At 32.1% G+C, this 25,273-nt stretch overlaps 1 protein-coding gene across 5 annotated transcripts in view; it reads left to right on the forward strand.

Annotated features, from left to right (window-relative positions):
- LOC143241044 (zinc finger protein aebp2-like) overlaps positions 1–24,956 on the forward strand; it is a 102,609-nt gene extending 77,653 nt beyond the window's left edge. For 3 of the 5 annotated variants that reach the window (XM_076484505.1, XM_076484508.1, XM_076484506.1), the window contains 3 exons: positions 12,685–12,812; positions 13,482–13,549; positions 19,208–24,956. In XM_076484505.1, coding sequence (XP_076340620.1) covers positions 12,685–12,812; positions 13,482–13,549; positions 19,208–19,352 — 341 coding nt within the window. In that variant the 3' untranslated portion in view covers positions 19,353–24,956. The other 2 variants (XM_076484507.1, XM_076484509.1) reach the window with 2 other exon arrangements.
- The last annotated feature ends 317 nt before the right edge of the window (positions 24,957–25,273 follow it).

Here is a 25,273-nt window from a genome sequence, read left to right on the forward strand (position 1 = left end):
TATATTTATTGGGAAAATTTATGTCACCCTCCTTGAAAAAAGGAGTGACATTAGATAATTTTCAATCTGTTGGTACTTGTCCACCATTCATAGACTTACAAAATATAGTAGCAAGAGACTGCATATCTAACTCCTTTAAAACCTATGGGGAAATATTATCTGATCCAGGAGTCTTATCATTCTTTAAACTTCCCAGTTTGTTTTTAATAAGCTTAGAATACATCCTTGTGCAAATTAATTGAAACAAGACGGAAAATTACGATTTTTTCAATTTTTTGCGTTTTATTTATGATAATCCAAAAATTACTCAAAAATTAATACATGATATGACCGCCTTTATTTTTCAGAAGATAATTAATCCGCTTTGGCATCGAGTCCACGAGTTGACTGCAATCTTTACTAATTTTTGGATCGCGGTACCACACCTCAATTATGGCCTTAATTAGCTTATCTTTCGTAGTACAGCCTTTTTCCCGAAGTCTTTCTTTACAAATCACCCAAAGATTTTCAATAGGATTTAAGTCCGGAGAGTTTCCAGGCCAGTCCAGCACCTTTACTCGCGTTGTAGTCACAAAAATTCTTCACAAGTTTCGATGTGTGGCACGGAGCCAGATCTTAATGAAAAATGCCAGATCCATTTGGAAATCTCTTTTTCAATTCTGGAACGACTCTTCTCTGCAAAACTTCGATGTACTGTGGTCCTCGCATCATACCCTCTACGATATGTAAGCCTCCGACGCCATAGTAGCTGAAAAAGCCCCAAAACATCGTCTTCAAGGGATGTTTTACGAACTGATTGATGTGAGATTCTCGAAGTTTCTCACCTGGAGATCTGCGAACATGCAGACTTCTTTGACCCTGTGCGAAGAAATTAGTATTGTCATTGAATTACACCTTCCTCCATTGTTTTTGCGTCCAGTTCTTGTATTTCAGACCCAACTGATACCGTTTTTTCTTCATTGAGTTGGTAAGAAGTTGTTTTTTGACTGGTCTCCTAGTCCTTCTAACCTAATTTCGAATGACGTAATATTCCTCAAAATTTCGTCATATCCAAAAATAGATCGACCGTACTGCAAAACACAGCTAATGACACCGTCTATATGAAAAAAATGACTATTAAAGGAAATCAGCGGGTCCAGCGAGCCTACACTGGCCGCCATGCTGAAAATATTGTAAAATGACCATTTGTTCCAATTAATTTGCACAAGGGTGTAATGCAATTGTTTTTTTCAACTTTGTTATTGTTTATCAATTGCTTAAAATGAGAAATTTTGCTTAAGTCTTCATTAGTAAAGACTGAAGAAAAAGCAGAATTTGTTAACCTAATCATTTGATAATCATCAGATAGAAGCCTTTTTTTTTTTTGTCATCCCTCAAGGGCCCTAACCCATCCTAACATTTTGTTTACCCCGAGTGTAATTTTTAAAAAATTCTCACTGTTAATTTTTATGTTTTTAGCCAAATTTTTTTCGTACATTCTTTTGGAAGTTCTAATTTCCTGTTTGATCAACTTTCTTGATCTTTGATAATTTTATAAATGTTCTGTGACGCCAGTCAATTTATATTTCATAAATTTGTGATGCTTTTCTTTAATTTTATCTCATATACCTGTTGTGAGCTAACCTGGTTTGTACTTGCAGCTATCCTTTTACGTATATTGTTAAATGAACAACGAGATAATAAAAAATCTGTACGATTATTCATAGTCAAAACAGTTATTTTCTTGAAAACAGTTTGAATAGTACAAGTCACATTGTTAAAAATAATTCCTCTCCAGAGAAATATATGAGGGTTGTAGGTGACAGAATGATTACTGTAATAGTAATTGGGTATATCAGATGAAGTACATTTTATACGGGCACACAGTATAGGCGACTATAGGTGACAGAAATGGTACTGTGCATATAAGGTGAATTACCTTTTACAGGGACACAGTCTATGAGGGTTGATTGATGGCAAAATTATTACTGTAATACGTTTATTATTACTATAGGATAAGCTCTATTTCAATAATTTCGAACACTTTTCCATTTGTTTGTTTTTAATTTAAAGATACACTTGTTTATAAAGGTATTTGTTACCACATAAATAGTTATGGTGTGAAAGCCTTTTATAAGCTGGCGATGCGTGATTATGATTAATTATATTTGTTACAAGACGTTAGTACCAAACCAGTATTATTTCAAACACCGTATTCTTTATTAAATCTCCTAGTATGACCAATTTTTCCATCATTATTGATTTAACATTGTTTACACATATAATACAAATAACGACCTATTGGTTAAAGCAGGTATCGTGAATATTTTAGAGTAAGGAAAGTTTGTTTTAAATCAAATTAACTACGGTAATCTTTCATTGTTCTAATGCCAATGCCACGGTAAGGGACTTAGCGTCTTTCTCCCCAATCCATCTTGATAAATTATTGTTTAAAATAAATAGCGACGGAACAAATACACTGTACATTTTTTTATCATCAAAGTAGGCTTAATTACTTTTTTGTGAAAATATTTAACGTTCGTGATCATTTTCCATAATTATGTGCTTTCAATCTGAATAATGCAATTGTTTGTTTTAGATAGTTACGCAAAACTACACAAAGGGTTATGTGCATATACTCGTACTTAGTTTGATTGATTGATTGTTTTGAATTTCGCACAAAGCTACTCGAGGGCTATCTGTGCTAGCCATCCCTAATTTAGCAGTGTAAGACTAGAGGGAAGGTAGCTAGTCATCGCCACCCACCGCCAACTCTTTTACTACTCTTTTACCAACGAATAGTGGGATTGGCCGTCACTGTATAACGCCTCCACGGCTGAAAGGGCGAGCATGTTTAGTGCGACGGGGATGCGAACCCGCTACCCTCAGATTACGAGTCGCACGCCTTAACACGCTTGGCCATGCCGGGCCTACTTAGTTTTGAACTAATAGAAGGCAGGTAGTCAAAAGGAACAACTACAAATTTTAGGACTACTCTGATCGAATAATGAGATTTGACTGACACTCTTGGAATGCACCAAAGACCCTATAAACTCTAAGTGATTTTATAACAACAGGAGACCAACACTGAAACACTAATCACTAGGCCACGTTTGGTCTACGCAGATTTGTTTTATTGCACTTTCTTAAATAATTGGTTACGACTTTTTAATATCTTTTTTTTAATGTTATGATTTTGACCTATTTACACAGCGCAGATAGCCCTCGTGTAGCTTTGCGTGAAATTCCAAACAAACCAAAACCTATTTATACCTTTACATTTCTTTATAAAGAAATAGCTTTATAAAGATAACTGTTGATAGTACACCAATCTGAAACATTCACGATATTTGAGAAACATTGCCCTTTGGTTCTATTAACGTTTCTACGACAAGATGAGAAATCCAAAAACTCGGTCAGGCTTAGTAATAATCGTAGAACTTGTTAGCGTCACCTTTATTCTTATTATTTAATATTTTGTTCACCTGTTTGATTTTTTTTAAAACTGGTGTTGGTTTACTTTTAATGTGTTATAAAAATACGTGACGAGATTGAAGAATTGAAACACTAGAGAACTCTTAACGGCTAAAATATGTGCGTTAGAAGAATATCAAGATTTTATACGTGAATCCGGTCAGGGTTTGAAATTATGTAGCTTCAAGAAACGTGGCAAATATTTATCGTATTACGATGATTTAGAGCTGCTTGTTTGATTTCTGTTTCGGTAAAACCTTTTTATTTTTTTAAATATATATTTTGAACTACTTTGTTATTAGAACTTTTTATGTGAGGATTTGTTTGTTTCTTAAGCACAAAGATGCACATTAAACAGTCTGTTTGTGTTGTGTCCTCTGCAATTATCGAAACTTTTTTTTTTTTTTCATTTGCGTTATAAGTCCTCAGATTTCCTGGTGAGCCACTAGGGGTAGGAAAAGGCGTATCACGAGGAATGTGAACTACATTGTTTCTGAATTTTACTAATATGTGGCACAAGTAAGGAACAAATGCAGTTCCAACGTGATAAACATAGAAAACACAAGTAAGTGATTAAAATCGCTTTTGGGCAAAAATACCGACCAAACACAATATTGTATTGCCATAGTTTTGTATAAATTCCAAATTATCAATTAACTATGAAACTTGATAATTTAGTTATTTATAGAAGTATTTTTTTGCTCTTTAAGTCTTCACTGTCACATAAACTGTGTATGTACTTTTACTCAGGTCATTACATTTATGAAATCGTACTAACAATACTGTACATCTGCTGGTGTGTTTCTATAGTAACGGTCGGATTGAATACACTGATGGCTTTTTTTCGAGTTGCTGGGTTCGTTTAAATTAGGTAGAATCGCACTCGTTAGAGGGCCTTATATCGTTAGTGGCTGGTGCACATCATGCGTGGACAGCCTGCATAGATGACGTCACCTACTCAGGGAAACATGAATGGAAGCAGGCACCAACCCTTTCCTGTATTAAAAGTGTTTTTGTTTCCCATCTGGTAGATCCTGACTACATCAGTTGCAGCTGACAAATTCCGTACATGTGCATTATCACATGTACGTTCATCGTGTGCCATGCACTGGATCCATCACGGTATGAAAAACAACTACAAACTTCAACATCGGAGTTTGTCTGGATAGCAGCTGCTGACATTTTAAAGTATGAACGAACTAAATACGTTAGAAGAGGTTGATTTTGTTATTGTTTATTACTCGCTATATTTCTTTCACTACTGAACATAATAAAAATAGCATGAAATTTAATACCATTTTCTGGGTTTTACCATCCGTCCAAGACCCGGCATGGCCAGGTGGTTAAGGCACTCGACTCGTAATCTGATGGTTGCGGGTTCTAATCCCTGTCACACCAAACATGCTTGCCATTTCAGCCGTGGGATGTTATAATGTTACGATTAATCCCACTATTTTTTGGTAAAAGAGTAGTCCAAGAGTTGGCGGTAGGTCGTGATGACTAGCTGCCTTCCCTCTAGTCTTACACTGCTAAATCAGGGACGGCTAGTGCAGAAGGCCCTTGTGTAGTTTTGCGCGAAATTCAAAACAAACCATTCGTCCAACCTCTGGAGAGTTACTAAATAAAACAGGACTCTGTGTATTCATTACACGACTATACCAGTTGTTTATTCAAATCATAGAGAAGAAAACTCTGCAGGGACCAGTAATTTATTTAAATAAAAAAAAATCAGTTATTTAATATGCCTTTTTTTAATCGACCAGCAGTAAAGTGAAATATTTAGTAAAATTTAAGAAAGAACCGGGATATTACACAACTAATGAATGTTTTAAATAATAGGTTGATTATTGCGAACTGTTCTACATCGGTAGCTAGCTTTGATCAGAAGTTATTTGTATTATAAGTATACAAACATTAAACTTTTTTTTTTTTCACTTATCAGTTATTGTATTATTTTGGGCGCCGAGAAGAGGTAACGAAACCTAAGTCAGGCTGTGACTTGCCAGTATAACATTTTGTACTAAACGCGAAATCGTAACACTGAAAAAGCGTGGCATGTGTTTTCCACATGGTCAATGGCCGTTTAAATTATGCTACTACAGTTTTGTTTCTTTTGTAATAGCTCCTTATTTTGAAGTTAACGAATCTAGGCGTTTTTCATTTTTCCTTTTATTATTTGCTGGTTCAGTGTTTTACTGTAATCCTATCCAACCAATGAAATATTGTATTTTTTGTGACATTCTGATAGGACTTACTGCGTATTAAAATTTGAAATATAAAAAATGAATAAAGTATTTGTTTATAAAACGAAATTATCTTATTTGTAGAATGTTTCATTTATTTATAAAACCTATTTATGTATATACTTGAAGGTGTAACAACAATATTACTTTTATTCTTATGTTCTGTAAGGGTGAGGAAGTAGGTTTTCGACGTAAACCTTTAAAAAGAAAATTTTTGTGTTAGAAGATATATGGACCTGTTATGGCTTAATGCATGAAGTGATCGACCCTTAATTTGCGAGTCGCGGAATCGAAACAAGTGACGAAGATGCCCTTTCAGCTGTGAGGGTGTTATAATGTGACAATAAGTCGCACTATTCGTTGGCAAAGAGTAGCCAGGGGTCAGTCGGCGGTGAATGCTGTCGGCCGGTTAACTTCTTTGTGATCACTTATTCAAAATTATACATGGTGGCAGACAGTCCTTTGAAGCTTTACCACAAAGAAACATCTACATGTTGTATAACGACGAAAGTTTTAACCCAATGCCCCTTAGCTGGCTCATAGGCAAATCCGAGGGCTTTTTATGGTAGAAATCTAGTTTCGATACTCACTGCGAGCAGATCACAGATGAGCCCTCGTGTAGCCTTATGCTGAACATCAAACCAACACATAGATCATACCCAACACTGAAAAGCTAGTTTTAGCTGTGTGAGTTTCATGAAAAGTGTTGTAAATTAATGTTTATGTTGTCTCAAGTACATTTAAAGCCACATCTATAAAATACCGGTGTATCTCGTGCGAAAACGTATTTCTACGTCCGTGACATTTTACTGGGTGATGATTTGATTTCCTGTATAAATTTCAGCTCCAATATCACTTACGCGATAAATTTTTTGTGCTAATCTTTTTTACGATATAAGTTGCGTGGACTACCCCTAAGAGAAATAATTTATTATGTGAAGATTTAATCTTTTGTTTTCATACAGGGATGAAAATTGGTCATCATTTCTATTGTCAAATTATTCATTAACTCAGATCTTTCAAATCCGATGAGAAAGGTGTTGGGGGGGAGGTAGGTGGGGCCGGAGACAAAATATAGTAGGTTCAGTATGAGATTATCTTCTCTACCTTGATATTTACACATATATATATAGTAGGTTCAGTATGAGATTATCTTCTCTACCTTGATGTTTACACACATATATATAGTAGGTTCAGTATGAGATTATATTCTCTACCTTGATTTTTACACACATATATATAGTAGGTTCAGTATGAGATTATCTTCTCTACCTTGATGTTTACACTAAACCGAAATCGATATGTGAAGATGTTGTTAACTTGATGATTGATGGATAATTGACGAATCGCAAATCGTCTTTTGAAGCTGAAGGAATTCCTTAAAGTGCAATGGTGGATGATTGAAAAGGATCAACAAAGAGGTAAGCTTTAAATCTTTCGCCATCGGCTCTAACAGTGTGCGCTTTTGCTTTCGTTTCTTTGTTTAGCATTGCGTGGAATAATTTTTTTGCATTGGTCGTTATTTTATGTTTAAACTAATTTATATGGAGCCTAAATTGAACAAAAATCTATCCTTTCAGTTGCCAAAATCTGCTGAAAAAATGGTTGTTACAATGCGTAGTTGTTCCAGTGTTCATCAGTTTTCTACGCATAAACAGAAAGAAGCCTATGCGTGGACAAACTTAATATTCTATACTTGCGTTTCAAAAGTAGTAATCATTTATAATAATTTTGTAAATGATTATCAAATAATTTGCCCTGTTACACTGGTTTTCAAAGTAATTTATTTGCGGACCACCTGTATTGATTTTTTTTTTTCAATTTATTTTGGCATACCACAACGGAATCAATACACTTCTCTGCCGCTTCTTGTCAGTAATTATAGAACCTTTCGACGAATCACCCGAGGGGAGCTTTAGTGCTACAGAATGTTAACCATTGCATCTCCTTAAGCTGTGACAATGAAACAGTGTTTGTATGATAAATCTCACGGACAGACAGTTGAGACACACTACTGAAATGGAAACTGGTCTTTGCAAGTATTGCATCGATATTTCAGGAAATAACCATGTTTTGTTAATCAGTCTGTAATTTTTATTAGTGAATCGTGTTAGGTAGCAAAATTACGGCATTTACTGATAAAACCAACAGTAAATAATTTGAATATATTCAGTTCCCCAAAATGGCCTTGAATGCGCCAGATTTCACGTAGAACCCTCTGGCGGCCTATACATTTATGCGCTGTGACCCAGGTCCAATCAAAAGGTTCACCTGCTATTATTATCATTTTTTTTTTAATAGCGAAAGCAACCTCGGTAACTCCTGAGCATTTCATGACGTTCTGATGGCATTGGAGTAGAAATAAGTTTTAAAAACTAACAGCTGAGTTATAAAACGTAACTAAACGGAAAAACTAAAATAATAATTAAAACCGATTTTGAGCGTCATAAGCCATCACAATTCCCACAGATTCACCAGGACGAAAAAAAACCCACACATAATTTTGTAATACTTAACGAATCAATAGGTTAAACATAACAGTGGGACTGGAATAGCTAGGTGTCTAGGGCGCTTGACTCTCACTCGTATGTTCGAATTTCCGTCCCACCAGACATGCTCTTTCAGCCGTGGGGACATTACAATGCTACGGTCATTTTCATTATTTGTTGGTAAAAAAACAGTCATAGAGTTGACGGTGGGTGGTGATGGCTAGCTAGCTGTCTTATCTCTAGACTCGCAATACTAATTTTAAAATAACTAGCACAGGTAGACCCGGCATGGCAGGTTGTTAAGGCACTTGACTCGTAATCTGGGGATCGCGGGTTCGAATCCCCGTCACACCAAACATGCTCGCCCTTTCAGCTGTGGGGTCGTTATAATGTGCCGCCAATCCCATTATTCTTTGGTAAAAGCGTAGTCCAAGAGTTGGCAGTGGGTGGTGATGACTAGCTGCCTTCCCTCTAGTCTTACACTGCTAAATTATGGATGGCTAACGCAGATATCCCTCGTGTAGTTTTGCACGAAATTATGAACAAACCAAACCAAAACTAACGCAGATATTCTTCGTATGGCTTTGTTCGAATTTCTAAGCCAAATTACAATATGACAGTGCTATTGCCAAGTTTCCTAGTGGCATAGTGCTATCTATGTCCGTGAACTTATAATTCTAGAAACCGGTTTTTGATACCCGTGGTAGGCAGACAACAGACAGCCCATTATATAACTCTGTGTTTATCTTAAAAAAACAACGAACAAAACCATTGCTTGACACCTATTTACAGTAAAACAAAACTACGTCATTTTTCTGAATTGCTGAAATTCAAAATAGAGCAGGAATCAGCTGGTAATCATTTGTTTTTGTTATATTTAGTAAAACGAATGCAAAGTACAGCCCACTTATTAATAACAAAAACGTTTTATTTTTTATGCTGCAAATTTTTCCATTAACTTAAATAACGCCCTCCGATGGATAAGCAGTAAGAATAGTGACCAGCACCAAAATCCAGGATTTGATTCCACGCGATTGACAGGGATCAGATAGCCCATTATATAGTATTTCGATAACACAAATATTAACGTCCACTGATGAGCTTAACTTCACTTTAACCGTTACCACTGTTTCACTGATTTGCTCATTTCTCGTGCTGTACAAAATGTATGACATATCATTTATTAATGAGTCGAGAGAACACAAACTCTACTAAAAGAAAACATACACACACACTCGTGTTATCGAAAGCTTATAAGTATATTTTTTATTAATACGATTCAGGACTATTAGGCCCGGCATGGCCAGATAGGTAAAGCTTTCGACTTGTAATCTGAGGTTCGCGAGTTTGAATCCCCGTCACAACAAACATGCCCTTTCCGACGTGGTGGCGTTACAATGTGACGGTCAATCCTACTACTCGTTGGTAAAAGAATAGCCCAAGAGTTGGATGTGGGTAGTGATGACTAGTTGCTTTCCCTCTAGTCTTACACTGCTAAATTAAGGATGGCTGGCGGAGATAGCCTACGTGTAGTTTTGCACGAAATTCAGAAAAACAAACAATCCCATAAAAATACTGTTGCATTCGTGTACACCCACTTTTAATTAAGAAAAGGCACTTCAGAATTATATATTTGTTTTTTTTTCTTCAAAAGTGGTTGACGCAGATGATAAAGAATAATGGTCAGCGTTAATCGTTTCATGTTTTGTTCACTTTATCCATAGTACGATCGATCGCCGCTTCAAATCAAGGTTTGCAAGCAGTTCTGTACTTCACATGAGACTTACAAAATTTATGATACTAACTATTCAATATTTTGCACAAAATATGTAAAACTGTTCAAATATTTAATACCCCTGGCCTAACCTTTCCTTCCCAGTACGACAAATAAAGTTTTCCAATGTTTTTTATGCACAAGGTCGAATGGTACGTTGTCGTTAGTTTGGTGCGCATGCGCTTACAAATACCATGTGGCCTTGTGAACAATTCTGCTTCTAATCAACAATGTCAGGCAATGGAAGTGAAATCCCAGATGAAGGGTGGAGGAAATGGATCAGTTAGTTGCCACTGTGGGTTACAGGAAACCAATGGTGGGTGACAGCTGAGAAACTTCGATAAAGCCATTCATTTGTACGTGTTTAATAAGTAATACACTACACGACTATTATATTCTTGGTTCTACTCGTTGTGGTAGTCTCTTCACGTAGTCTTGGATCTAATTTTTTTCAAGGTTTTCTGCGAGTTCGTTGACTTTAAGTGTTCTCATCTTCTACAAATAATATCTTAATTCCAATGTTAAACTGTTGCATTTCTTATTACCTTTCTGAATACTGTTAGTTTTTCCTGCTTCTTGAAGTATCACTGTCAGTTTTCAGTAGTTGGGTTTGACCTGGTGTGTTTTTCAGTAACTTAATTCATTTGTATTATTTCTTAAAGGTAGTAATTGTGTTTAGCTTAATAATTTCTGGGTTTATCATCGTTTACTAGGCGTCTTATATGCACAATTTCGTTTTCTTGTGTAATTTTCCACCAATCATTAAAGTGCTACCGTCGTTCAACTTGCGTATGTTTGAAAAATAAAACATGAAAAAAGATTGAACAAGGTCAGCAGAAGAGTTTACGACACAATCCCCTCACCCGCTCGCGGTTATTACTGGTAACAGTTGAGCGTCAGTTAAGTGGTGGTCACATTAGAACTTGCACAGTTTAGTTTCGAGAACCAGATATTATTACTTAGTTTAACTTTATTTGTGGTAAATACCTGATAGAAATGTAGTAGTATTTAACAAACATTAAGAAACTAACCCTTAAAACGAATGATATTAATAGTACGCTTTATTTGTACATATAATGTTTAGGGATAATAAAGGACTAATTAGTCCAACTAGGCTGCACCATCCTATAAAAAAGTTATATTGATTTAAAATTATTTTTGTCTTGGTTGTTGAAAAATCAACAAAATTGGATAATCCAGTTACAGGTAGTCACTGCATAAACGATGTTAATATAAAGTACATTGGCTGTAATATTTGTATATTAGTATAAACAATGTGTACAATATTGCTGTTCATTCTGACAAACTCATAAGATATTTGAAAATTTCATAATAATTGTAATTAAAGGCTTTTCTGTTACAATTTTATAAATGGACGTGAATAATCACGTTAAGTTTCTGCAGAAAATTTAAATTTTTTCTATATATCTTTATTTTGTCACACTTATTTCCTCACTTTATAATAAATATCCGTACTATGTTGATAAACATTAAAAATAATCTGTAATACTTTAGTCATATGTTTGTTTAAATTTATATAACCAGTGTTCTTTGTGTTTGATATTTTATTTAAAATCGTAGAGGCACTCACCTGTTGATTAATACGTACTGCCGTGTCAGTTTTTCTTTTATAATACGTTTTTCGTTGCATATGAATATGTCCAAAGTTTACAAATATAGAACGCTTAAGATGTTCTCATCTGTTGTAATTGTATTAAATGGTTTAAGTACTTACTGCGACAGTTCATATGTTTCCTTATGTTGCTAAACTATTTTCAACAACTATCGCTTAATTTGCCTTTGCTGTAACTAATATCCAAAATACCATTTTCATGTATTTACCAGATGGAATCCTTAAAATGCAGTTGACTTGCTATTTCTTTAGCGCCATCTGTTAAGGATAAAATAATAATCAATTTTTGTTACAGAGTTAATACTTTCAAACGTAACTTTTGTATTTTTTATGAGTCTCAAGGGATGTTATATCTTAATTTTAAGAAGAAAAAAATTATATCTTTTTCTAATAAAAATAATAAGTTTTTGAAGATTAAAGTCAGCTTGTGGTTATGAAATTTTTTCTTCAGAAATCAGCTTCCTAATTTAGGAAAAATAATACTAATTGACTCATTTTTCATTAAAACTGTGAAAAACTAAACCAGATTTCAAAAGCAGCTAATTTACATGTAAGTAGGAAATACATTCACAAAAAAATCAAACAGAATACTATAATAAATTTATTAAATATAAAATTATCTTGCATAACGTTTTACAAAAATAGGTGCTTTTTAAACAACAGTATTAAAGATTGTTAAATAGAACATCAAGTGTTATAATTAAGGAACAAAACAGACATTTTTTGTTATTGTAATTTTTATATGATATACTTAAAGAGCTTATTTATATAGTTATTGAAAAACACAGAGATATCTTGTATAGCTTTTAAAATATAAAGATATTATAAATAATGAGGACATCTATCAGTAAGGTTATATGTTAATAAACAACAAAGGGTATCTGTGTTTTTTGGCTAACATAAGTAGTGAATATGGTCAACTGAATAAAAAATGTATAGATTTTAGAAATTTGGAACCAAGAAGCAATTTAAATAACAAAGATATTTGCCTATTATTATCAATAACTATCAACAATATTCATCTCTATGGTTAATAATTACAATTACATTTGTTTTACATTTTTTTAAATAATATTAACTTAAATTCATTAGCCATCAAAACTGAAGACTTCTTCGATACTGGAGTTATGGAACGTGTACAGCATGAACTCATGGAATTGAATGTACTCACTCAGGTAGACCTTCAGGGAACATCCAGGACAGTTACATTCCACAGTATTGTAAATATGAGTTTTGATGTGTTCTAGTGTTGTGTTAGTCACACTATATATATGTTATTTAAATGAAATACATTCAATACTAACATATCTGAATTATATTTTATGGTATTATTGCATTTAAAACACAACATTATATATTGTGTATCATGAAGCCCTGATAATGCCAAGAATAACAGAGAGAAATATTGTGTATGGCATCATGAGGCTCTGATAATGTCACAGATAATAGAGGAAAACATTGTTCATATAAGTTTGTGAAGCCTTCATAATGTCATTGATAATAGAGGGATACACTGTGCAACTGATGGAAACAGTGTTGTGTTTACTTTTTTTTTATAGCACTTAAAGAATATATTTTTGAAGTATAGTGCAATATCTCTGAATATATCACTTAGGTTACTTTACATGATGTTGTATGTTAATTATATTTTACAACACTATGATGAAAAAAAGGTTTTTGGAAGCTCTCCATGTTGCTAATAGATGTTTGTAATGTTATTGGCCAAAAATATTAATTATGATGTCTGTATTTTCTACAGATGTCTGTATATATGATTGAGACAAAATAGTTACTTGTTTTGAATTTTTGTGTAAATATAACAGAGTAAAAAATTACTAGTTAGGAATTTGTCTGTTCTCTTTAGATCATTTGGTAATTTACCATTTCAGGTCCAAGGGCGACGAGTGGAGAATTCTGGAAAAGTTGCAGTATTGTTACATTGGTTGCCAGAGCAGATGTAAGTGTAATTTAATTCTTGTAAAATATAAGTAACTTTTGAAGCTAGTTGGTAGTAGTAAATAAATTATTAAACATTGCAAATTCATTGAGATAGAGGTATGATGGTACTTGTTACTCAGCATAATAAAGCTGTTCTGTTAATTGATCATTTATAGGTTTTAGTCTGTCATAGTCAGTAAAAGTAAAGTATTGTAGAGCTATTACATTCATTGATGTTAAAATATTATATTCTGATGAAGTTAAAGTTAACATATGTAAAATATTTTAACCCATAAGTTTTTTAAGTTACAAATGGCTGACTAGTATGCCACGTAGATTTTGTGCTCAATGTAAAGTTTATATTAAAGTTGGTGATAAAGCCCTTCATTGCTCTGGTGAGTGTCAAAAATGGTATCATTTAAGATGTAAGAACTTAACTGAACAGGATTTGGAATATTTAAATGAAATTGGGAAAAGTTATGAATGTGATTTTTGTATGAGAAAAAGAAAGTTAAGCCTAAATAGTGAAACTCCATTAAGAAGGACTGTGTCCATTTCGTTAGAGGGGAGACAGTTAATCTTGTTGAGAATAGTGAGCTTGATTTAAATATGGGGGAGGCAGATATGAAGTGGCTTAAGACAAAAGTTACTGAAATTTTGTCAAGACTTGATGACTTTCACTTAATTAAAGTAAAGGTCGAAGAATTAGTGACTTCCTTTCAATATTATTCAGAGAAGGTAGAAACTATGAGTGAGGATATCACAACTTTGAGAGCTGAAGTTAAGGAGTGTAAACAGGAAAATAAAACATTAAAGCATGAAAATGAAGAATTGTGGAAGGAGATGGCAAGTTTTCGGAGGAAGATGTGTGAAGCGGAACAATATTCTTATAACTATAATGTTTTGATTGGAGGTATTCCAGAGAAGCCTGATGAGAATTTGCAAGAAGTTGTTGAGAAGATTACAACTACTTTTGGGGTTGACTGTGCTCCTACAGATATTGACACTGTTCATCGTATAGGAAAGAAAACAACTGAAAATAAGAGTCCGAGACAGATTGTTGTTAAGTTTTGTCGTAAGCAAATTAAATTTGATCTGCTTAAACTTAAGAAAACTAAATTTCTCTCTTAATACTAATGATATTAAGGTCTGTAATGAATCTTATCCAGTTTATGTTAACGAACATCTCTCCCCATATTATCGTGATATTTTCATGCAAGCAAAACGAAAACAGAAAGATCTTGGCTATAAATTTCTTTGGGTATCGAATGGTAATATTCTTATTAGGAAATCAGAAACTACTCAGCCCATTGTTTTACGTTGCTTGATTGATCTTAATAATTTATAAATACTGCAATGGCTGATGATTTTGATGATATTGTTGGTGTTACACCAACTTTGTCTTCTCTTTCTGATTTACCAAATGTTTTTCTGTTGGTCATTTAAATTTAATACATGTTAATATTCGAAGTCTTACTCAAAATTTTGACCAATTTCTTGTTTTTTACAATCAAGCGTTGTTAAATTTCATATAATAGCTTTTTCTGAAACTTGGTTTGTTGAGGATGGATTTGTTTCCTTTTGATTCCAGGTTACTCCTTTTATTCTTCATCTTCTGGTCTAAATAAGGCTAGTGGAGTGGCAGTTTTTGTTAAATTTGAGATACTGACTATGATAAAAGAAGTGCAGTACATTAAGTCTGATGCTTTAATTTTATTTTGTATGATTCAAAATAAGAAATTTAATCTCTTTGTTGTTTATCGATCTCCTAGATTGCCTGTATTGAAATTTATTGATGAGCTTTCATTAGAATTGAATTTATACAAATATGATATTAATATACTTGTTGGTGATTTTAATATAGATGTTTTGGCATTTGATGATGTTTGTTATAAGAATGCATATTTTAAGTTTTTGTCTGAGAACAATCTTCGTATTATTATTTCTTCTCCTACACGGATAACCAATGTTACTAATTCTTGTATTGATCATTTTTTAATTAGTGGAAATACTGTTAAAATTGTTATTCTTATATTGTTGAGAGTTTTTTGACCGATCATTTTCCAATTGTTTTATGTATAGACATTTTATCGGATCTAGAACATGTCTCAAATGTTCAAAAGATTAAGTTTAATGAATTGAGTTCTTGTTTGAATTTTTCAGATTGGTCCTGTGTTATGAATTGTTCTGATGTTAATGTTGCTTATGATAATTTTGCTGAAGTGTTAACTGATTGTATTCAAAGTTGTACTACTACTGTTTCTGTGTCACGAAAGTTTAGAAAAATTAAGCCATGGATTACCAGTGAATTGGTTTTGTTAATGATTAAAAGAGATAAGTTAAAAAAAGAAAGTACATCAATTTCCTGATGATATTTATTTAAAGATTAGATTTAAGTGTTTAAGGAATTATGTTGTTAGCTTGACCCGTAAGACTAAATGGACTTATTATCATAACCTGTTTAAGAATGCTAAAACTATTAAACAGAATTGGAATATTGTTAACTCTATTATTGATGTTAAAAAAAAAAATAAGAAATTTTGTAATTTTGGTACTACTGATTTATCTGATTTGAATTATTTTTTTTGTTAATGTTGCTAAATCTACTTGCTCCAATCCTAAATTTTGTTCTCAGGGCATGCCTCCTGCTCCTTCTTCTTCTTGTTACCTATATCCTGTTACTGTATCTGAAACTATGAATAATATTTTCTCCTTATCAAATTCAGCTTCTAATGGTGTAGATGGTGTTTCGGTTAAGATTTTGAAAGCTAATGCTAATCTTTTGCACCAATTTTGACTTTTTTTAATTAATTTATCTTTTACTCAAGGGAAGTTTCCTAATGCTTTAAAGTTATCATTGGTCATTCCTATTTATAAATCTGGTAATATTTCTGATTTTACGAATTATAGACCTATTTCCTTATTAATACATTTCTCTAAACTATTTGAAAAATCTATGAAGATTAGAATTTTATCATTTCTTGATAGACATTCAGTTTTGTCTCCTTCTCAATTTGGCTTTCGCCTGGGCTTGGAACGGAGGTTGCTGTTGCTAAACTTGTGGGAAGTATTACAGAAGCTTTGGATTCTGATCTTCATCCAATTGCTGTTTTTCTTGACTTAGCCAAAGCTTTTGATTCTGTTAATCATAAAATATTGTTAAATAAATTATCTTATTATGGTTTTAGAGGCATTGTTTTGATTGGTTTTTTCTTACTTTCACAATAGAAAGCAATCAGTTTGTATCCATAATAATTATAGTGATTGGCTTACAATTAATGTTGGAGTACCACAAGGTTCTGTTCTGGGCCCTTTATTATTTCTCATTTATATAAATGATATTCTTTACCAACAGTTTTTTGGAGATATCCAAGCCTATGCCGATGATATTGCTGTTGTTTATAGTAAGCCAAATCTAATTAATGAAGCCATTATTTCTAGTGATCTTAATAAAATTAAAATTGGCTTTTCTGTAATGACTTATCCTTAAATATATCTAAATCTTTTCTTCTTCAGTTTAACCTTTATGGTGTCATTCCAGCTTTTCCTTCTATTTTTTATCATTCTAGTGATTGTTATACTTACCCTAATTGTAAGTGTCCCAAATTGACTCAAGTTTCCTCTGTTAAATATTTAGGAATTATTTTAGATCGAAAATTAAATTGGCAATTTCATATTAATTCTTTAGTTAATAAATTAAAATATAGTTCTATGCTAATTTTGAACTTAGTCATTGTGCTCCTTATCATATTTTGTTAAGTGTATATTATGCTCTCTTTCAATCTTTCTTACAATATTGTATTTCAATTTGGGGTGGCACATATAAGACTTTTTTAATTCCTATTCACAAGTTGCAAAAAAGTGTTTTCTCTCTTATTTTTACTCATAGGCTTGATACCGATTTCAGTAAATTTAACTCCCCTCTTTCATATGATAAACTTTATTTATATTTTTTAGCTTTATCTACATTGCATGTTTCTTTTAATAGGCCTTTTAAAGTCACTTCATATTTTACACGACTTCAATCTTTTTTTCCAATTAATGTACCCACACCACGTAAAACAGTTACACTTCATCAATATCTTTATTTGGCACCTCGTATTCATAATTTTATTCCTTATAGTATAAGATCTTCTATTAATCGTGTTAATCAAAAGAAATACTTAAAACAATGGATCTTAAATACTGATGATAATATTCTGGGAACTTTATATTGATTTTGTAAGTTTTGATTTTACATTATTATGTGTTTAACCATCACAGGACGAGTTAACTCTTTGTTGATGGTTTTATATTGATATTTGATTTTTTGTGTCTAATTTATTGCTTAATAAATTTATTATTATTATTATTATATAGTTGTTTGTATGATACTTATACCTCTATATCTTGAACAATCATTTGAACTTGTACCATATTTTAGCAGCAGTGTTTTTAGAGATGATAGAAACCAATGTATTTTAATTTTTAATTAACAATACAGTGCATTATAAATAATTGATATACATACTGCATTGCATCAAAGATGAGAATGATCACAAATGGTAAATGCACAATACAAATTTAGTCAAATAAAGTTTAGTATATTTATATTTTAGTAGTAATTTTACATATTTTGTTGCATAAATATATAATGCTCTTTCAATAAACTTATCAAATAGCAAGTTTTTTAATTGGTTCCAAAATGTGTTACTGATTGAGTTCCACACTGTAAAAAAAATATTCAGCTTTCACTGAATGGAAGTTTTTGGCAGAAAATATCATACTTTTTATAATTTTTAAGAATTAAATTAAAAATGTGTTATGTAAAAAGTCAAAATCTTAATTAGAAATATTTGAGTTTAAGTACAAAAATTACATAAGAAAACATGTTGATTGGATTTGATAGTACTTCAAGGCCTTTTATAGGATTAGTAAGAACTATCAGTTTATTTTTAAAGTTATAGTAACTTTAATAAAAGTGACTCATTTCAAACTCTGTAATTGTTGTTTGGGGAGATATGCAGCTACTAACTTTGTGATATTTAAAGTCAGCTGAGAATCTAGTAGGAACCTTCAGATTGCTCTAAGAAGGTAAATGTCAGAGAATAATTATATAAATTTAGTAAAACAGAACCAAATATATTTGGACATGTTTAGATAGTTATGGAATAATCTGGTCAATTTAATGTGTCTTGCAATGACTGAAAATAATTAAACAGTGGCTTTCATGAATACTTTCTGACTACAACTTTTATTACAGACCTTTTCAGTTCTTAAGTTCTCTTTTTTGAAATTTGGAACCTGTGGTGGATTCGTTTTTTATCTTCAATCTAAAGAAGAAACACTGCAATTAATTTTAAAATTGTCTCAGCAGCATTGTAAACTGATATTTTGATGGATGTATTAGTCAATGACTTACACTTTTTGGGACTCATTCCAAATAGTAGCCTCAATAAAGTTTTTAAATTGTTATTTTACAAAACTCAGAATCCACCCACCCATACCCATGAACAATGATCTGTTTTTTTTTCCTACTTCATCTTAAGATCATAAGTTTGCAACTTTGATAGAAATATATTTTGAATAGCTTATGCACTCTCCTATGTAAATGTCTCTAGTGTAAGAAAATAAAATAAGTGTTTTAATATTTTTGAATTATTATGATGCTTTCTTTAAACTATTTTTGACTCTGCAGTTTCCCAGATGAATGGGTGTGTGAATCAGAAGTTGCCCAGATGTCCCATCTCACCATTCCACTGACACTTCTACCTCGTGATGCCTTAGACATCTTACGTCCGTCTTTGTCAACATGCTCTACACGGAAACGCAAAAGGAAGTGATTCCTTTGGAGTGCTTGGGATATCTACTGCTGTAAATGCAGAAATTAGTTCTTATCTTTCTGATTTTTTGTACTGTGGTCAGTAACTGTGTGATCTTGTTCTCCGAGTTACACTGTTTGGCAAAGTGTTGCCTGCACTACTAAATACCATATTAGAATAAATGCATTTGCATTGTAATTGGAAAGGATTTAAATATTTTGACAAGTGTGGTGCCTTGTAAGTAAGTGCTATATCAGTCACCATGCCTGTAGATAGTGTTCTGACAAAGAAAATGGATGAAAATAAACTCTAATGTTTTCTAAATTTACTGATTTATCAGTTCTGTAAAAAAATATTTTATTTTGATGAAAGATGTTAAAGCCTTTAATCAAACAGGATATTTAATAAGATAATATGGACACACATGAAGATGTAAAAATCAAATAATTCGCTATAGCTTCAATATGTGTTATATGGGAGAGCACATTAGGATTGGAAATGACAAGACGTTGCTGTAATATCAGTACTGTATACATTGGAATAATGGTGAATGAATGTAGAATGAATGAAGTATAATGGAATGAAAGTAAAAATAGTCATTAGCCAACAAGATAATGCAATTTTTTTAGTGTTTTTCACAGCTTAATATTTTCTAAGTTATTTAATTTCAAAAAAAAAAGCATTATGTAGATCCTGTCCAAACTAGACCACCAAAGCCAAGATGTAGAAAATGTGATCTCTTTTTGGATTTTAATTATTTAATTCCATATCTGATTCTTTTTTCTTTTTTGCATAATGGTAATGTATCATATTCTGTTTTTACTTAGGTTTATGTACCTATGGTTCTTCATCAATGAGTTTTGTTACCTTCTCTAAGTGGAGATAAGATAGCCAGTATTTGTATTTTTGTTTAATTGGTCTTGAAGTTGATTCAGTAATCCTGTGACATCAAAACTTGATTTTGCCACTCTTATAGTGTGCTTGAAAACTTGTATTTTTTTTTATCTCACTAGAGCTTTTGTAAAAACTCTAGTGCAGCCAGTGACATTTAATACTAATAAGTTTAGTTCAAGTTAGTTATCGTATTCAAACTTGTGCATTTACAAATAGTATAAATTGGTATTTTTTCAAGTAGTTGCATGTTTACTTAATGCAGCTATTATTGATTGCACCTTGTGTATGTTGGTATTTTAAAGTAATTATTCAGTCCTGTTTTAGTGGTAATTTTGTATGATTTGATCAGTTAGCTTGCTGTATGTTGTGATGTCTTCTCCTACATAATAAGTGTATGTTTTGTTTTGTACTGATAAATCATATTAAAAATATTAAAATTAGCTCACACAAAACACTATTATTTCCATTATAATTCTAGTGAACAAATTCTGTAAGTTCTGTTGCTAAAAGCTTTAGTGATTGTATTTTCTTATTTGTACTGGTTAGTGATCATTTCTAATTGTGTAGGTGTTATGGCATTGGCTGAAGTAGCACAAGGATATATAATCATTACTAAGGCTTAGAAGCATGTAAAATGTTAGTAATTTTTCTTTCTAGTTTGGTAACAAATAGTTGAGTTTTAACAGAAGTGTGATAACCTAATAGAGTTAATTCTGTTTCAATTTTAACTTTAGATTATTAGTAAATAAATAAAATTAAATATGTTTGACTTAATTTATTAGTTAAGCTTGTAACTGGTTTTATATATAGTTTCTTCAGGTAATACTTTTTATTACTTGGATGTAGTTTTATCTGCATATTTTCACAACAGGTATTTATACAAATAGGTTTGGTACTTCTACAGTGGATGCTCACTTAGATAATTTGGCATTTCGAGAACAAGCTCATTATATTTGCAGAATGGTAATTTAAAGGAGATTATTTGAATTTTAAATGTTTTTGATAAGGGATTGTGAGCTTACATATAATTTGAATGTGTTTATAACTCTGGATTCCAGTAGAGATCATTCATCACAAGAAAATTACATAAACCTGGGCCTTTATTTTACTAATATTAACAGTGGCTCACTAAAACATTAATTGTTCTAGCCAGATTCTAGTGTCAGTACAATTGATTTTCTTGTTGCTAGCCTACTGTAATTCAATATGTAAGTGCTAGATTTGAGAGGGGACTCAAAGATAAGTTTAGGCATATTGGTGCTCAGATGAGGTAATACAATCTAATATATAACATAACTCCTACTGAATCAAGTGAAATAACTCATTCTGAACACTGGTGTGATGAAAACTCCCATATTCTAATATATAACACCTGCTAACATTGCTTTGACGTATAATGTAATTCCTTCTGAACACTGCTTTTGTATGTGTCTTAGCTCTTGAGGAACATTACCATGATATGTGATATAACTTCTGCTAAGCCACCTGATTTAATCATTTTGAACACTGTTGTGAAGAAAACTCCCATATTCTAATATGACTAAGCTTCTCCTAAATCCTGATGTGAAAGAAAAAACTTGTATTTTAATATATGACACAACTCCTGTTGAACACTGCCATGACAAGTGACACAACTCTTACTGAACACTGTATTGACATAATTTCTGAAACCCAGATTTCTTTTTTGAAAGACAGTAAAATAATCTACTATTGTCTGAAAGCTGAAACCAGCTAGCGTTTGTAACTGGAAACTTCACATGTGGTTTTAGTGTGTATGTGAGAGGAAAAGTGTCTGCATTCATGCTCTAATTTTATTGAGTTGCTGTACTCGTGCTAGAGTTGTATTGGTTATCTTACTCTTGTCTGATTATAATAGATAAAAAATAACTCTTTTTTTTTTTTACCACAAATTAGAAACAGATCCTGTGATATAGTAATTCTCTACATGGTCCATTAGATGTGTTGATAAGTATGTTTATCATGCAGTATGCATGTTTTTGTAAAATATTCAAATATTGGAAGTTATACATATTTCTTAAGTCCAGCTTGCTTTTTATACTTTTGCAGCTGACACTCCAAGACTAGTAGTTTCCTTTTTTTCTGTTGTTCCAGTTTGGTTGTAATTAAATATGATTATGAAGATATTTAATGTTTTCTTTGTCGTGAACAGGCTTAGTGGATGTCTTGAAAATTATTTACATTTTTTTTTCTCTCACATTTTCAACAGCTACTTACTATACGTACTTATGCTGTAAACTGAAAATTTAGTTTATTTTCATTTATATTTTTGTGAAATTCTGACTTTTAGAATCGTTTAATGATAGATGTGTATTGGATGAGAACTATTAAGTGTTATTAATATTATTTCTGTTCTTATCATTTGAAACTGTGCTATGCAAGTATCATTGTATTGGTATTCAAGTTTATTTCTGGTCAGGCTGCTATTTTAAAGTATCTAACTAAAGTTTTAGTAGTTGCTACATCTAAGGTAACCACAAAATATATGAAAGAAAATTGTTACCCTGTTTATTGTTCTAAGGTAGAAATGTGTTACTTTAAGAAAATTTCAAGTCATTTTATATAAACAGTTGTGCGAGACAAAGAAAAGCAGAAAATTCCACTGCCAAGAGTGGAAGGGGAAATGTAGAAATATTATTCCTCTCTCTCTCTCTCTATATATATATATATATGTATTTAAAGAGTGAATGTACTGATATGAGGCTAAATATATGGCCAACAGCTAACAAAACACTGCCATTGTTAGTAAAGCAAGTCAATCTCATTGTAGGATGATCTTTTTTTCCCAATGATATTTAATAACGATGGCTAATTCGTTTTTTGTGTGAAGTATCCTACCCAGTACCTTATTAGTTCAGTGAGATATCCCACTCTTAATTAATGTTTCTTTTTCACTGACATATCCCAGTATATGTTCATATTGCCATGGAATTATTCCATTATAAGGTCTTGTATATTTCAAGGCTAATCAACCTATACATTTAGCTTAAAGATGTTAGTCTTATCGAACCATTTTTAAGAATCTCATTCTTTCTTAAAACAAATATAACATTCATTTTGATTTTGTTTTACTAAACCCCATTTCCATTGTAAGTTTGTTTATAGTTTTAAAAATATTTATTCAATAGGTAATCACTAATTCATTGAGTTTTTCTTGATTTTTTGGAAGGAGCTATACCAAGCCTGGTTAGGTTTCTCTCGTCTCTTGGTATTAATTCTACTATAAACGAGCCCAGTTTTTCACAAAGCTGATTTTGCTGTAAGTAAATTTATATTTTCCAAAGTTATAAAACTTTTAATGTTCTTAGAGCTAATGTATTCAAAATCCTAGCCTTTAGGAAACTAACATCATTCCAGTCAATATCTACAAGAGATTAAGCTGAGCTGAACTGTCTTGGAAACTTATCCTACTGCTAATACAATACCTCTAAAAGTGAATAAGGTAGATTTAGTCATGCAGAATGACACTATTATTCTAAGATCTTTTGCCAGTGGTAATCCTACTCTTAAAACATTTTAGCTCATGTTATAGTAATTCAGCAGTTTAAAACTGTACATTAAATGCTATCTGTAAAGAACTCGCTGTACAATTTACAGAAAACTCATTGTCCTAAAGAACTCCGCCCATCGTGGATTTTCTAAAGTTTACAATTACTTTGTTTTAGTTAGAAATAAACTAATGGAAGTCATTCCACATGAGTTTCTCAAACTGTCTATTAACCTTAGTTTTCTTCTAGAGTTTCTAACTTCAAAGAGAGACAGTACATCTAAACATATTTTTGTCCATATGTAATTTACTGATTGATAATCAAAATCTGAGGTCCAAGAAACAGTTCTTCTAACTGAGTATGTATGGAAAAAAGTACTTTGTATGTGTCTTTGGGAAAATGTACATTTGCTTATGTATTATATTCTAGTAATGATTTCTTAGCTCTATATTATTTGCCTGTAGACAACTGTAATTTCTTAATTAAGCCATATATTTAAGGAAGCACTTTGTTATTTAATTTACTGGTATTATAAAAAGACAAATACCACTAATAAGCATACTTGGGAAGTACAATCTCACATGTACTTACTATCTCATTGTGATTACTTGTGGATGTAACTACTTTATTATATATACAAAGTTTCATACCAAAATGTAGATTTCTTCAGCTGTGTTCTTTCATCAGATGTTTGTGTAGCTGATAAAGTGTAAATACAAGATTTTTTCTCATATTCCTCATGCCTTATTGGAGTAGTCACTTATGAAGAGCAGTAGCTATCAGAAGCTTCACGTCATCTTGAGTTAAGTAGAGTCAGAGGTCTTCTGAGATTTGGAACGGGTATGTAGTGACCATGTATCCAGAGCTCAAAATAAGGCATGGGTGTGGCACTGAAAGTTCAAACAGCAAGATTACATTGGTGTACAATATTTGTACCTGCTGGAAGGTTAATACTTCAGTTGCCTTTTTTTTTTTTTTAATGACTGCCAGATGGGTGTTATTTTTGAAACCTCTTGTACATATGTAGTTGTAGATGAGTTATTGTTTTGTACTTGTGAGGTTTGTCCTTGTGGTAAGTTAAAGTATAGTCAGCTTGTTACACTTCCTGCAGAAAGAAGGAAACACTTACAGGAATAGTAACTGAGCTAAATATTTAATCTTTGGTGCACCATTATTTTTAAATACTGTACTGCGTGAAAATATCCATTAAAATAATTTACTGAAATCTTTTGAACAGTGGTTATTTTTTATTTCTTCCATCATGAAAATGGAACAGTGGTATTAAAATAACATACTGCTGAGTAAAAGCTCAGTCATTATAGTCAGTATAACAGAACGGTACTATTATCATTACACTTCTTGCTGAATTTCTCCCCCCCCCCCGGGTGATGTGTGTATTTTTGTATCCTTAAACTGGCTTTTAGGTTAACATCATGTGGTGAACAGAGTTTCATCTGAAACAACTAATGGTACATATGCAGGCATATACTTAGAACTTGCATGACACAAACCTCCTGTTCAGTTATGAGTTATGATGGTTAC

This window comes from Tachypleus tridentatus, chromosome 13, assembly GCF_004210375.1.
Source record: "Tachypleus tridentatus isolate NWPU-2018 chromosome 13, ASM421037v1, whole genome shotgun sequence".
NCBI lineage: Eukaryota > Metazoa > Arthropoda > Merostomata > Xiphosura > Limulidae > Tachypleus > Tachypleus tridentatus.